The sequence below is a fragment of the Pteropus vampyrus genome, unplaced genomic scaffold (assembly GCF_000151845.1).
Source record: "Pteropus vampyrus isolate Shadow unplaced genomic scaffold, Pvam_2.0 Scaffold41, whole genome shotgun sequence".
NCBI classification, from domain to species: domain Eukaryota; kingdom Metazoa; phylum Chordata; class Mammalia; order Chiroptera; family Pteropodidae; genus Pteropus; species Pteropus vampyrus.
Window position 1 is genome coordinate 8,420,691 of NW_011888822.1, and position 14,637 is coordinate 8,435,327.

Sequence of the window (14,637 nt, forward strand, 5' to 3'; positions counted from 1 at the left end):
GTGTTCCCCATATCTCTTATTAAGTGGCTTTAAGCCTGGAACTAGTGGCAACAAGCTTTGGCACACAGCATATCCATTCCAAGGTGCCCCCCAGCCCAGCTCAGGCAGCTACCAACCACAGATCACTTTTTAGCTCTTACCAGATGGCCCTGTGCTAGACACAGACAGTGGCTGACCTTGGCCTATACCAGAACTGCTTCCAAGAGGCCCCAGAACCAATGCGCCTAGTGGCTGGCTTTGGACTACACCTAAACACCACCTAATTAGTGCTACAAACAACACACCCAAAGAGTGGACTCAGTGGGTACCAGAGGCCCATTAAAGCAAATCCTGCTCCATGAGGTCAGCCCTCACTCAACAGCTTATCTGCTATAGTCATGGCCAGTCCTCACAGCTTGGTATGTCAGTTCCACCAACTGACATACCAACAACAATCTAGACTCAACTGCAACAGGAGAGCACATACAATTCACACAAAGGACACTCCTTGGAGTCCCTGGCTCAGGTGAATAAAGAGATTGTGCCACTGGGTCCTATAGAACACCTACTATATAAGGTCACTGTGCTAAGGCCAGAAGACATAGCAGATCTACGTAATACATAGTAATAAACATGGGGAGCAGCCAAAATAAGGAGACAAAGAAGCATACCCCAAATGAAAGAACAGGACAAAGGTCTAGAAACAGAACTAAACAAAATGGAGGTAAGCAATCTATCAAACACAGAGCTCAAAACAATGATTATAAGGCTGCTCAGTGAACTTAGATGAGGAGAAGAATAGATGATCTCAATGAAAACTTCAAAAAAGAAATAGGAAACATGAAGAAGGAGATAGAAAGCAAAGCATTAAAAATAGTCAGAAATGAGGACTACAATAACTGAAATAAATACATTAGATGGAATCACAGCACATTAGGTGAATCAGAGGATCAATTCAGCAGTTTGAAAGACAAGGTAGCAGAAAACAGCCAAACAGAACAGTGAAAATAAATAAATAAATAAATAGAATTTTTTAAAATGAGGATAATTAAGAGACTCTGGGTCGACAGCAAGCATACCAATATTCATATTATAAGGGTACTATAGAATAGAGAAAGCAAGGAATAAACTCAAAGAGGCCCATACCAAGACACATCATAATTAAAATACCAAAGTTTAAAGACAAAGCAAGAATCTTCAAGGCAGCAAGACAAAAGCGGTTAGTTACCCACAAGGAACTCCCATAAGAAAATCAACTAACTTCTCAGCAGAAACTTTGTAGGTCAGAAGGGACTGGCACAAAATATTCAAAGTGATGAAAAGCAAGGACCTGCAACCAAGATTACTGCACCCAGTAAAGCTATCATTTAGAATTGAAGGACAGAAAAGGAGCTTCCCAGACAAGAAAAAGCTAAAGACATTCATTACCACCAAACCGGTATTACAGGAAATGTTAAAAGGACTTTTTAAGAAGAAAAAAATAAATAATATAAATATGAAAATACCACAAAGCAAAAATTCTCACTGACAAAGACAAATGCATAATAAAAGCAGTGGATCAACCAATCCTAAAGCTGATACAAAGGTTAAAAGGCAAAAATAAGAAGATAATGTGTAATTACAATAGTAAGTTAAGGGATACAAACAAGCACACACAGACAAAAGAGGTAAAAAATAATGACAAAAACATAAACGTGGAGGGGGTGAGTAAAAATTGTAGAAATTTTAGAATGTGTTGAAACTTAAGTGACTATCAGCTTAAAATAGACAGCTGTAAACATAACTTGGTATATACAAAGCACATGGTATTCACAAACCAAAAATCTACAACAGATATACAGGAAATAAAGTGAAAGGAATCCAAACACAACACTATAGAAAGTCATCAACATACAAGAAAAAAAAGCAGGAAAATAAGAAAGGAACAGAGAAAAACTACAAAAATGATCAGAAAACAATTAGTAAATGATAATTACATATTATCAATAATTGCTTTAAATGTAAATGGATTAAGTGCACCAATCAAATGAGGAATGAATAAAAACAGGTGTGGTACATACATACAGTGGAATATTACTCAGCCATAAAAAATGAAATCTTTTCATTTGTAACAACATGAATGGACCTAAAGGGTATTATGCTAAGTGAAATAAGTCAGACAGAGAAAAATAAACACCATATGATTTCACTTACACGTGGAATCTAAAGAACAATATAAATAAACAAACAAAACAGAAACAAATTCATAGATACAGAGAATAAATTGATGGTTGTCAGATAGGGGTAGATTTAGGGATCTGTGTGAAAAAGGTAAAGAGATTAAGAAGTACAAATTGGCAGTTACAAAACAGTCAAAGGTATAGAAAGTACAGCATAGGGAATATAGTCAATAATATTGGAATAACTGTATATGGTGTCAGGTTGGTACAAGACTTATTGGGAAGATCACTTCATAAGTTATATGTGTCTAACCACTATGCTATAACCTTGAAAGTAATATAATATTGAATGTCAACTGTAATTGAAAAACTTCTTAAAATTATAAATGAATGAATGAATGAATGAATGAATGAATGAATAACTCTGTCTGACTCTTTAGAGAAATAGCTGAATCTAGGACCTGGGTAGGAAATAAATAAGATAAGCCTGATAGGGCCAGAGATTAAGGAAGTGCTCCCAAAAAAGTGTGGAGAAGAGATACACAGAAACCAGCTGAAAGAGCTCACAATAGCCGAAGTTGGAATATTTTTAGCAACAAAATAAATAACATAGTGTTGGATTATAACCCAAAATATAAAATAAATACCCATGATTCCATATTAATATAAATGAATAAAAATAAATAGGTGAGAGAGAAGAGACAAATCTGTTATGCTGAAGAATTACCAATAATTTTAGTAGATACACCACCCTCAAGGAGGTAGAGCATAATTCCCCAGTTCTTAAGCGTGGGCTGCACATGGTAATTTTCTGCAAAAAAAAAAAAGAAAAGAAAAATGTGAGAGGGGGTAGGGTTAGGGAGAGGGAAGAGTGCAGAAATCTAACAAGCACTACCTGGCCCAAGTGATCAAGGTCAACATCAACAGCAATAAGTTACATTGATAGTACACACCCTTGATATGATGTGATGAGAACGGTACTTTACCTCTGTGGTCTTCCTCTAAAAGTACATAACTTCAGTCTAATCATGAGAAAATCATCAGATAAATCCCGTTTGAGAAACATTTTATAAACTACCTGACCAACACTGCTCAGAACTATCAAGGTCATTAAAAAGAAATGTCTGAGAAACTATCATAGCCAAGAGCAGCCTAAGGAGATAAGACAATGAAAGGTAATGTGGATCCTCAAAGGGATCCAGGAACAGGAAGGGACATTAGGTAAAAGCTAAGGAAATCTAAATTAAAGCATAGACTTTAGTTAATAATTACGTATCAATATTGGTTTAAATTTAGCATGCTAATATAAGATGTTAATATAAAGAGAATAGAAATAGGGAACAATAGGGTGTGGCATATGTGGAAACTCAGTATTATTTTCACAAGATTTTTGTAAATCTAAAACTGTCCTATAGTTAAAAGTCTTTCATATTAATGAAATACTTCCCCATCATTATCCCCTGTTGAAACCCTGCCCTATCTTTCATAACTTAAGAAGCCTTCCTAATTCTTCAAAAATGAATGTGTCTACTCTTCCACCTATGTCCTCAGAACTTGGTACTTATATTATGATGTTAATTTTTATTAATTCACTTATTCTTTCATTCATTCAACCAACAGTTATGGAGCATGTACACCAGTTGTTGACAAGAGGGCTCTGAGGAGACAAGCAAAAACCTTGACCCTGACCAAGCTTATAGTTTGCCTAGGGTCACAGACCTGTAGTTATAATCGTGCGAGGGAATGTATAGGATGCTCAGAGAATGAAAAGTGGTGGAAGTAAGGGGATGTTCTCTAAGGAACCAACCTTGGTGTTCAATTGAAAAGAGAGTTAACTGGGTAAATGCATTTGAGTTGAGGGTGGATTGTGGAGGAATGGGAGGTAGGAGAGAGTTTTCCAGGAGACATCATATTTACAAAGTTCCCGGGGCAGAAAGGAGGGGGGCATCTCCAAATAAATACATCAATGTGACTGGATTTTATTACCGTTGCTAGCATATATGGTCACTTTACTCTGTGTCAGACTCAGTGGTAATCCCTACACATATGATTTTGGTTTATAATCACACAACTCTATGAGGCAGGTGTTATTATTGTTATTTTGCAGATGAGGAAACTGATAGTAAGTGACAGAGCTGATATTCAGACTAAAGCAAGCTGATTTGAAAGCCCGAACTCTCCCCTTAAGTCAGAAATTCTTGTGAATGTTTCTATCATATTAAACCAGGGTTTCTCAACCTCAGCACTATTGACATTTTAGGCCAGATAATTATTTGTTGTGGGAGGCTCTCCTGTACTTTGTAGGACATTCAGCAGCATCCCTGGTCTCTACCTATTAGATATCAGTAGCACCCACTATCCATCTGCAATGATGATTAAAAATGTCTCCAGACTTTGCCAAATATCATTACTGGGAGGACAGATCGGAAAATCATCCCACCCCCAATCCCCAACCCCTGCACTGAGAACCACTGCATTACACCGTAAGTTCTTAGGAAAGGGTGGAATTGTGTCTTAAGCCCTCCCTCCTTTCTCCTCTCCCTACTATCATTTCTCCCTCCTCTCCTTTTTTCAGTGTTCCCTAAGTGCCACCATGTATGGGCTGGATTCATATTCCTTACAGTTTACAGCACAGTAACTTGTACATAGTCATTGCCTCACAAATGCTTGCTGAATTTCTGCCAACTGAAACTTAAATGCCAAGAATCATAAATGTTATGGCTCATTCTTGTTAAACGAAAATCATTTTTCCTGAATGCAAAGCTTGATGTTGGAAACATTAATTTCTGGTTTCTGATCACTTTGAGTATCTTTTGTGTCCCTGGAGAAATGGCTTAACTGATGTCCTGCAGGCTGGAAGGACCTACCTGAATGCTCACCAAACCTCTAGACAAACCCAGCAGTGCACTTGTAAAGAACCTGGTAAAGAGTGACATACATTATTAGGATGCCAACAAATATTGATGAATGTTTGGCTGACCTGTAACAATTAAGTAAAAGCATAAGCCTAGGTTTGTATTTTGAGATGCCATTTTCTCCAGCAGCTCTATCAATTTTGCATTATATATAGATTTGGGAAATGACTCCCCAGTTAGATTTTCTATTTAGCCTCCTCGAGAGTAGGCGGCAGTAGGAGGGAGAGCCAAATTCTGGGCAGTTTTCCTGCAACTGCAGGTACTATATCACTGGAGGGTCAGTTTCTTGTCATTAGTGGGAGCTCAGAGAATTGCAAATGCAAAGATAACACAGGATTGAACTCCAAAAATATAATGCACTTAAATCAAGTAGCGTCTTTATTTTGTTAGCTTTGGGCATTCACTACTCCACTGCCTTTCAGTACATCCAGCCTGGAATTGCTGCCTCTTGAGAGCTATTCATTTGTGCTCTTTGTTCTATTTGAAGTGTAGTGCTATAATGCCTATTGTCTTTTACAACATTATACAGACCCTGTATATAGTCTTGTCTACACGTAGTGGGAGAGAATTGCATAGTAATTGTACTTCACGGAAACCATTTCTCTAACTTATCTCACTTTCCCCAAACCCTCCACATATATCTTACAGACCTACATGGATGCTGAATTATTGCTAATTGGTGTCTTTCTCTCTTGCCAGAAGGAGGGACATGTGAAGTGATAGCAGCACACAGATGTTGTAATAAGAATCGTATTGAGGAGCGGTCCCAAACAGTAAAGTGTTCCTGTCTACCTGGGAAAGTGGCTGGAACAACAAGAAATCGACCTTCTTGTGTCGATGGTAAGTAACTGGTTTTATATATGTGTGTTCATCTAGGTGTTCACCATGCATAATACGTATTTTTTGTTTCATCTAAATATAGTTCAGGATAATGAACAAGGCGTGGCCAAAGTAGAGAGAAGTTACACAAATGCCACTCCTAAGCATAGAGTTTGAATTCTTGTTTCTCTGGCTTTGGGATTTTCAAATAGTTCTATTTTAACATTTTTTAGAGAAGAAATTTGAGAGTCCAGTTTATTGGGGAAATGATTTTAAATTGAATATATATATATATAATGATGATGGTGATAATGATAGTAAAGATAACAATACCTAACATTCATTTAACACATATTAAATGAGCATTTACCATATGCCAGGTACTTCTTGAGTGCTTCACATACATTCATGAACAGGTACAAGTGTCCTGAGTATCTGCCATGTGCCAAGCACTGTCCTAAACGCTTCTCATGCGTTATTTTACTTACTCCTCCCAACAATTCTATGATGTTTATCTAATGCTATGTAACAAATTATCCTCCTTTCACAAAAAGAAAAAAACAAAAACAAAAAACAAAAACAAGTTAGATCTAAACAGCAAACAGTATCTCATAATTTCTTTGTGTCAAGAATTCATCGTAGCTGGGTGGTTCTGGCTCAGGGTCTCTCATGTGACCACAGTCAAGATATGACTGGTGCTGAAGGATGGTTTTAACATGACTCACTACATGGCTGTTAGCAGGTGGCCTTAGTTCTTGCCGCATGGACCTCTCTGTAGGAGCTTGGTGTTCAGACAACATGGCAGCTGGCTTCCTTCAATGTGAGTGATCCAAGAGAACAATACAGACGCCACACGATATTTCTTTAATGATATAACCTCAGAAGTTATACTTCATTGCTTCCAGAATACCTTATTGATTGTACAAGTCAGCCCTACCTGTTCAGCATGGGAGTGGACTATAGGACTTAAACACCAGAAGACAGGGATCATTGGAGTCGATACACTTTCTCTCCTATCTTTTAAAATTTTTTCCCAGCTTTATTGAAATATAATAGACAATTGGTTGCTCATATTTACTTTACATTGTACAATTCGGTGAGGTTTTTATTCAATTATATAGGCATACAATAATATATTAGTTTCAGTTGTACAGCATAGTGATTAGAGCTCAAGTGATCACCCCACTAAATTTAGTACCTCTCTTCCCCTTTGCATATTTATTAAAACATTGTTGACTATTTTAATTATGCTATACTTTATAACTTCATAACTATTTTGTAACTATCCATTTGTATTTCTTAATCCCTTCCCCTTCTTCACCGTCCCCTCAACCTCCTTCCTGTCTAGTAGCCCTCAAAATAATCTCTGTATCTATGAGTTTGTTTCCATTTTTGTTGTTATTGTTATTTATTTTGTTCTTTAGATTCCACATGTAAGTAAAATCATGTGGTATCTGCCTTTCTCTAACTTACTTACTTAATTTAGCGCAATAACCTGTAGGACCATCAAGGCAATATCTTTCTCCATCCCCTTCCTTTTAGACTGTGTGTGTCTTTTAATCTGAAGTGAGTCTCTTATAGGCAGCACATGTAGGGATCTTGTTTTCTTACGTACTCATCTACTCGATCTTTCAGTTGGATCACTTAACTCTTTTCTATTTGAGGTAATTGTTAATAAGAATGTAGTTATTATCATTCTTTATTCCTGTTTTTGATACATGTTTTTTCTTCTTCAAAAAGTCCCTCCAACATTTCCTATAAGACTGGCTTGGTGGTGGTAAATTCTCTTAGCTTATTTTTGTCTGAGAAGCTCTTTATCTATCCTTCAACTCTAAATGATAGCTTTGCTGGATAAAGTATTCTTGGTTGTAGATCCTGGATTTTCATCACGTCAAATATTTTGTGCCAAGCCCTTCCATCTTGCATAGTTTCTTTTGAGAAATCAGCTGCCATTCTTATGGTAGGTAACTAGCTGCTTTTCTCTTGCTGCTTTTAATATTTTCTCTTTGTATTTAACCTTTGTCATTTTAATTACAAGGTGTCTTTGTGTTGGTCACTTTGGGTTCTTCTTTCTTGGAACTCTCTGAGCTTCCTGGGATTGTATGTCTATTTCCTTCACCAGGTTAGGGAAGTTTTCCATCATTATTTTTTCCACTTCTTGTACTCGCTCTCCTCTATCAGGTACCCCTATTACATGGATGATTTTACACTTAATTTTGTCCCAAAGACCCCTTAAATTATTATTATATTCTTGGGTTCTTTTTTCTTGCCATTTTGATTGGATGACCTTGGTTTCCCTGTCCTCTATTGGCGGTTTGATTCTCTTCTTCATTCACTCTGTTAATTCCCTCTAATATACCCTTCATGTCAGATAATGTATTCTTCATTGCTGACTGGTTCCTTTTTATAATTTCCATTTCCAATTTGAAGTTTTTTATCTGTTTGTTAAAGTTCTCACTGAGTTCATCTATACTTCCTCTAAGTTCATTGAGCATCTTTATAACCAGTGTTTTGAACTCTATATCTGTTAGATTGCTTGACTCCATTATTCCTAGATCTCTGTTCTGTTCTCTCATATAGTTTCTGCACCTTTGTCTTCCCATTTTGGCTACCTTTTTTTGTTTTGTTTCTATGTATTAAGCAAAGCTCCTAAGTCTTCTAGTCTTATTATCATGGCTTTGTGTTGAGGCACAGTCCTAAGAGGGGTTCAGCAGCAGGCCAATTTTAGCCCCAGCCTGTGTCCTTCTGGGGCCACCTGTTAAGATTCTGTAAGCAATCCACAGATGCTGTGCTTATAGTGGCCTCAAAAAGCCATGCCAGAAACCAAGATCGGCTGCCATGAGTGTGAGTCTTGGCACTGCTCAGCAAGTTGCATAAGACTCGCGAAGGACACAATGGGATGTGGCTTGGGTAGGGCTGCAAGTTGGGGGAGGTGGAGTTTCAGTAAATCATCTGGGCAGAGTGGCCTCTGTAATACATTTAATGACATCTCAGCTATGGTGGTGCCTTTTATTTCCATGGTGCACACTGGAAGCATGGAGGGAGCTCAACAGAGGAACAATGGATACCACTAGCACTTCTGCCCAGGAGAAAGCCTCACCTTCCACCCTCACTCTGACAACTCAGAGTCCCCCTATAAGTCCCTGGTGCATCTGCAGCAGCTGATCCTCAGAGTGAGCGAGTCCGTCGCCATGAAAGTCTGGTAGCAGACACGGCTCCTTTAAGAGGTATCTACAGCTGCCAGCTGCAACTGCCATAGTCTCTGTCTCACTCAGACACTCAGGATCGGGCAGCCTCATGTCTTTGTCCCCTACTACCTCCTTCGGTTGCATGGTGATTTCTTATTTCTTATTTCTTATTTCTCCCTAGTTGTAAGGCTTGTGTTCATCTAGACCTCAGGCAACTCTACTTGTTGTTTGCTCTGTGTTTCTGTCACAACTTTGATGGGTTCATAAGAACAGATGAATAAAGCCACTATCATGTACGATATTTTGCCTTGTCTCCTCTGCCTTCTATTTTAAACATGAAGAAACTGAGGCTTGGAAGGGTTAAATGTTTTGTTGTTCCTATGTCTGGTAAGTCATAGCTCAACTGACCCTTGATCCCAGAGTAACTGACTCTAATACCAAGTCTTGACCAGCATCTTTAAAACAATTTTACATGCTCTGTCAAACAATGAATCCTAAGTTCAAGGAAACACAAATTGCCCTCTTCATCTTTATCTTTCATAATTTTAGAGCCAGGTTTGAGTTGATTTTCAAATTCTTCAGTAAGAAAATCAAGGCTCAGAGAAGTAAATCACTTGTTCAGGGTCATACAGCAGGAATCAGAACCCGAATCTCTTGGCTTAGGTTTCCTTCTTCTACTTCTAGATGCAGAGTGGAAAAAATACCTTCTAGATTGGCTCATATTATTTATTTTCATTTTGAATCATTAGGTGGTTAGTAAAAGAAACACATTCAATTTAGATAAAGAGGAAGTTATTTTTTTCAAAAAATAGGGAAATGCTGGGGAACCTAATTATAGGAAATTCAGCCAAATCACATGGTATTTATAAATTCTTCAGGCAGCTGCCATCTTATTTACTTTGCTTCTTATCTCTGTTTCTCTCATTCTCCTCTATGTGGGCTAGTTCCCTCTTCAAGGATTTTAGTTTTTGCTCCCCAATAACTAAGGACTGGTGTGCGGCTTTTATTTCCATGGTGCCAACTCTGATCTCATTCAGCATCATAGTATATCCCAAATATATTTGACTCTGTTCCTGTGTCTTAAACATATTCTCCAAAAAGACTAGACATGATTGGCCCAGCTCAGGTCACATGTCAATCTTTGACCAATCAGCCACAGTCAGAGGAACAAACTCATGTGGCATGTATAGCTACCCATTCTGTACCATGGGAATGTCAAGTTGTTGTTGTTGTTGTTTGTTGTTGTTGTTGTCTAAAATAAAGGATATTAAAAAGCTAGTTTAGGGAATATACTGTGGTCTATAGTTATCAATCGGGACAATTGTCAGGGGTCATTTAGCAATTTCTGGAGACATTTTGGTCTATATATTTGTTACAACTAGGGGGTGCTACTGGCACCTGGAGGGTAAAGGCCAGGGGTACTGCTAAATATCCTACAGTGCACAATGTAGCTGCCCACAAATAAAGTATCATTCAACTTCAATATAATGGAACTGAGGTAGAGAAACTTGCACTATGGTTATTTCAAGATCTTAGTCAACATGATGAGGCACCTCCAGTGAAGAAAAGGCTAGCCTAAGAAAAAAATTGTTTCACCTTCTTGTAGAAGGAAACTCTTAGCCATAGAAGCCAATAAACATTATAAAACCATGATGATTTCTGATGTTCTCTGCCAAAGAAAGCATTGAGTCTGTTAACTATAAATCTCCATTTTGTTTCCAGTTCATTTTTATCTCTAATGATCTAGAAATAGAATTGCCTTCAGGACTTGGATGCAAGACACAAAGAGCAATTCAATGTCTGTGCTGGCAGAGGGGAAAACAGCATCTGGTTCTAAGTTTCTGTGAGAAGTTAAGCCACAAAATGGTAATATTTTGCCTCTCAGAACAAGTTTGTTTGACTTTGGAAACTCCAAACCTTATAATGTGGTAGGTTCAGACAAGAGAGTTATTAGTCTCTATCTTCCAAGCAAAAGTCAATAAAGTATAGAATGTTCTATAGTCTCAAACTGATTGTTAATCGTTTCCAAAGCATTTCATTTCTCCAAAATCTTTGAATCCATTGGCACATATGGAAAAGTCTATGTGTTGATATGATCAAAATTGATTTTATGTCCTAGATCTCTACATGCAAAATAAATATGAAGTGTATATATAAATTAATATTTCTAGTATAGCTCATGAAGATCATGAACTGTGAAGTTAAACAGGCATGAGTGAGATCTCAGTTGTACCTGTGACTAATAGAATGACCTTGGGGAAGTCACATTTGCTTTCTAACCTGTTTCCTCATCTGTAAAATGGGGATAATAATTGTTTCTACTTCATAAGGTTGTGATGAGGATTAAAGAAATTATGGCTACAATGCACTTTGCATAATATGGTTCCCATCAAGTATTCATTGATGGTATCTATTTCCTATCTTACTAATATGTGTTGGTAATGCTTAGAAAGAGACATTGTTTTACAAAGTTTTGTTTCATATTAATTCAATACAGTGGCATTTTAGCTACCAGCTTTTCTTGGAACTGCTTTTACCTAATTATCCTGGAGATAACTGATGCTGGTTGGTCTTCTTCAGAAATGTATGTTCATTATAGGAATCTTGAAAACTACAAAAATACATCCATACATTAAAATCAGAGATTATCATTGCATCATAAGATAATATGCATATGTCCTTTCAGGTTTAACTCATCATTAAAGAGAAACTCACATATTTTATTTAACTAAAATGTTCTAGTACTATTTTATCAACAGCTTCATTTAATATATGATGAACATTTCCCAACTTAATACATACTCTTTAAAATGTTATTATTAATTACCACATAAGATTTCAGGGGTGGATACACTACCATTTATCTAAATATCCTCTCTACTTTGGCATATTTACAATGCTTCATACATTTCTTTTTCTTAGCTTAAGAATAGATAGAAACCAGCTCCTCTCCTTGACAGCAGTTGACATCCGTGCACCACGTTTGTCCTAAACATATTCTGCCATTCATTTCCCATAGTAAGTGTTCCAATTGTGCTGTTATTTGCTGTCTCTGAAATTGCAGGTCAGTTGAAATTTATATAGTGTTTTCAAAAACAGAGAAATAGCGGTGATTTTAAAATAAGCATATATTGTTTTAAAATTCAAAATATGAAACAAGATTTTTAAAAATGGGACATAAATTTTGCAGTCCATTGTTAGCAACTTACTCAAAAGTATAATATGTGACATTTGGAGAAATTTTTTAAGTAGTGGTCTTTTAGTTTTAAAAATTATATTCTATTGCCTAATAACCGAAAATATCAAAATTTACACTGAACAGCTTAAATTTTGAGATATTCATTTATAAATATTTTAAAAAGCATTGTACCCTTGGAGTTGTGTCTAGGGCTATTCTGAAGGAATATGTCATTGCATTATAATTTATACTGTTGTGTTTTATTACTTATTCTATAATCCAAAATGGAGCAGGGGAACACCTTACTCAGTATCTTTAGTTGAGACCAATTAAACATAATGTACAGTCCTTTAGAAATCTCCAATTACAGTTGACTCTTGAACAATGCTGGTGTAAGGGGCACCACACCCCAGCCTCCACCCTCATCTCCACCCAACACAGTTGAAAAGCTGCATATAGCTTTTGACTCAACAGTCTGCTCTTTGCATCTATGAATTCTACCAATCCAAGACCAAAAAACAGTATTTTCGATCTGCAGTTGGGAAGGCAATAATACTCTTTTTTGTCTGTTGTTGGTTGAATTCACAAATGTGAAAACCTGTGGCTATAAAGGGCTGACTGTATTTACTGAAAAAAAATCCACATATAAGTAGACCTGTGCAATTCAAGCTCATGTTGTTCAAGGGTCAATTGTACTTTCCAGGTATTAAAAATTAAATAAAGACTCATTATCAAAAAATGATGAGTCAAAACACAATTATCTTTTGGATATTAGACCCTTATCAGAGGTATTGTTTGCAAATATATTCTCTATATGTGGGCTATAAAACTGAAAGCAATAAACATGAAAAACAAACAGAGACTCATGGACATGGAAAGTGAATTAATGGTTATCAGAAGGAAGATAAAGAAGGGTGGAAGATAGGAGTAACGAGAGTCAAATATTCGGTGACAGGAAGAACTTTAACTTTGGATGGTGAACACACAATGCAATATATATATGACATATAATTGAATTGTACACTTAAACTATTTGATTTTATTAACCAATATCACCCCAATAATTTTAATTAAAAAAAAAACATAATTATCTACTTAAGGGAAGAATTTTTCTAAACAGATGATGTAAAACAAACAAAAAAATTTCTATGAGACTTGTTAAATCATATTTTATTATTCTAATTACTCTATAATGGCATAAAAGAGTATCAATGTCAGTCTTAAAAATAATAGAATATAATTGATAACAATAGTAAAAATTATGACTAACATTTTCTTGAAGTCTTCCCATATACCGCTCTTACAAGTCCTTCATGTCTGTACATTCATTTAATTATAACTTCAACCCCATAAGGTATGTCCTTCTATTATTTAATTTTACTCGCCAGGAAACTGAGACACAGAGATTTGGAGACTTGCTCAAAAGCATATAGCCTGGGCTATCTGACTCCAGGGCATCCACTTATCAGTCATAGGAAAAACTGGCATCTAAAATAATTACATGTTGGACCATGGGGAATCTTGGGTAAGAGGAGGTAGAGACTGGGAGTGAGTTAGGGAGTGGAGGAGAGCAAGGAGAAGCCCGGAGCAGGCAGCATCGTTGCAAGCACCTACTTGGAGGAAGCCTTAGCAGCTCCAGGACAGAGAACAGGCCCCATTAGTAAGTGGCAATGATTTACATGTTTCCAAATTCTCTGCACTCCAGGCATTTGGTGGGGATATTGGATTAAACATGTCAGAGTAAGAGACATTCCCAGATCTCTCCCCTTGAAACAACAATGATCCGAACATATAAAATTCAACAAAAACATCTAAACTGCACACTAGCCTGTCTGAGCGTGAGATCTGCACATAAGAGCTACCACAGGTCAGAACCCCAGGTGCCGGGTGGTGGACTGGGAGAAACAAAGAAGCTGCCTCTAGCATCCAGAGCTCCCTGTAGGAGGAGGGGGAGTGGAGAAGAAGCAGCGAGATCCCTGACCAGCCCTGCCTAGGAAAGCTGTGAGCTCCACGCAGCTGGCCAGCAGCAGGGCCCAGTCATCAGAGCAGAAGGTAGAAAAGTGGGATAGCAGAAAAATAACAGTTGATTTTTACCGACAGCAGTTGCAAATCCAAGGCTGAATCACAGCCCCCAACCCCCAACTCAGAAGGTCCCTATCCCATACCCTCCGAGATCGAACACCACAGAGCCCCTGGGAAATCTGAGCAAACACTACCAAAACTGCCACTAATACTAACAGGAACTGAGACAGAGGGTACTGAGCGTGATTAAACATCTACAAGAAAAAAAAACAAAACATTATTAAGACTTTATATAAAGCAGAGATCAAGAGGCTTAGATGCCACATACTAGAAACCAAAAGAAAAACATCTTCTTTGCAACAGGAAACTGACCATTA

The 14,637-nt window shown here is 37.2% G+C and overlaps 1 protein-coding gene across 1 annotated transcript in view; it reads left to right on the plus strand.

The window, feature by feature from the left end:
* FAM19A1 (family with sequence similarity 19 member A1, C-C motif chemokine like) overlaps nucleotides 1–14,637 on the plus strand; it is a 529,496-nt gene that overhangs the window by 405,173 nt on the left and 109,686 nt on the right. Inside the window, exon 3 of the mRNA XM_011358478.1 lies at nucleotides 5,753–5,893. Coding sequence (XP_011356780.1) covers nucleotides 5,753–5,893 — 141 coding nt within the window. The remainder of the gene's footprint in view (nucleotides 1–5,752; nucleotides 5,894–14,637) is intronic.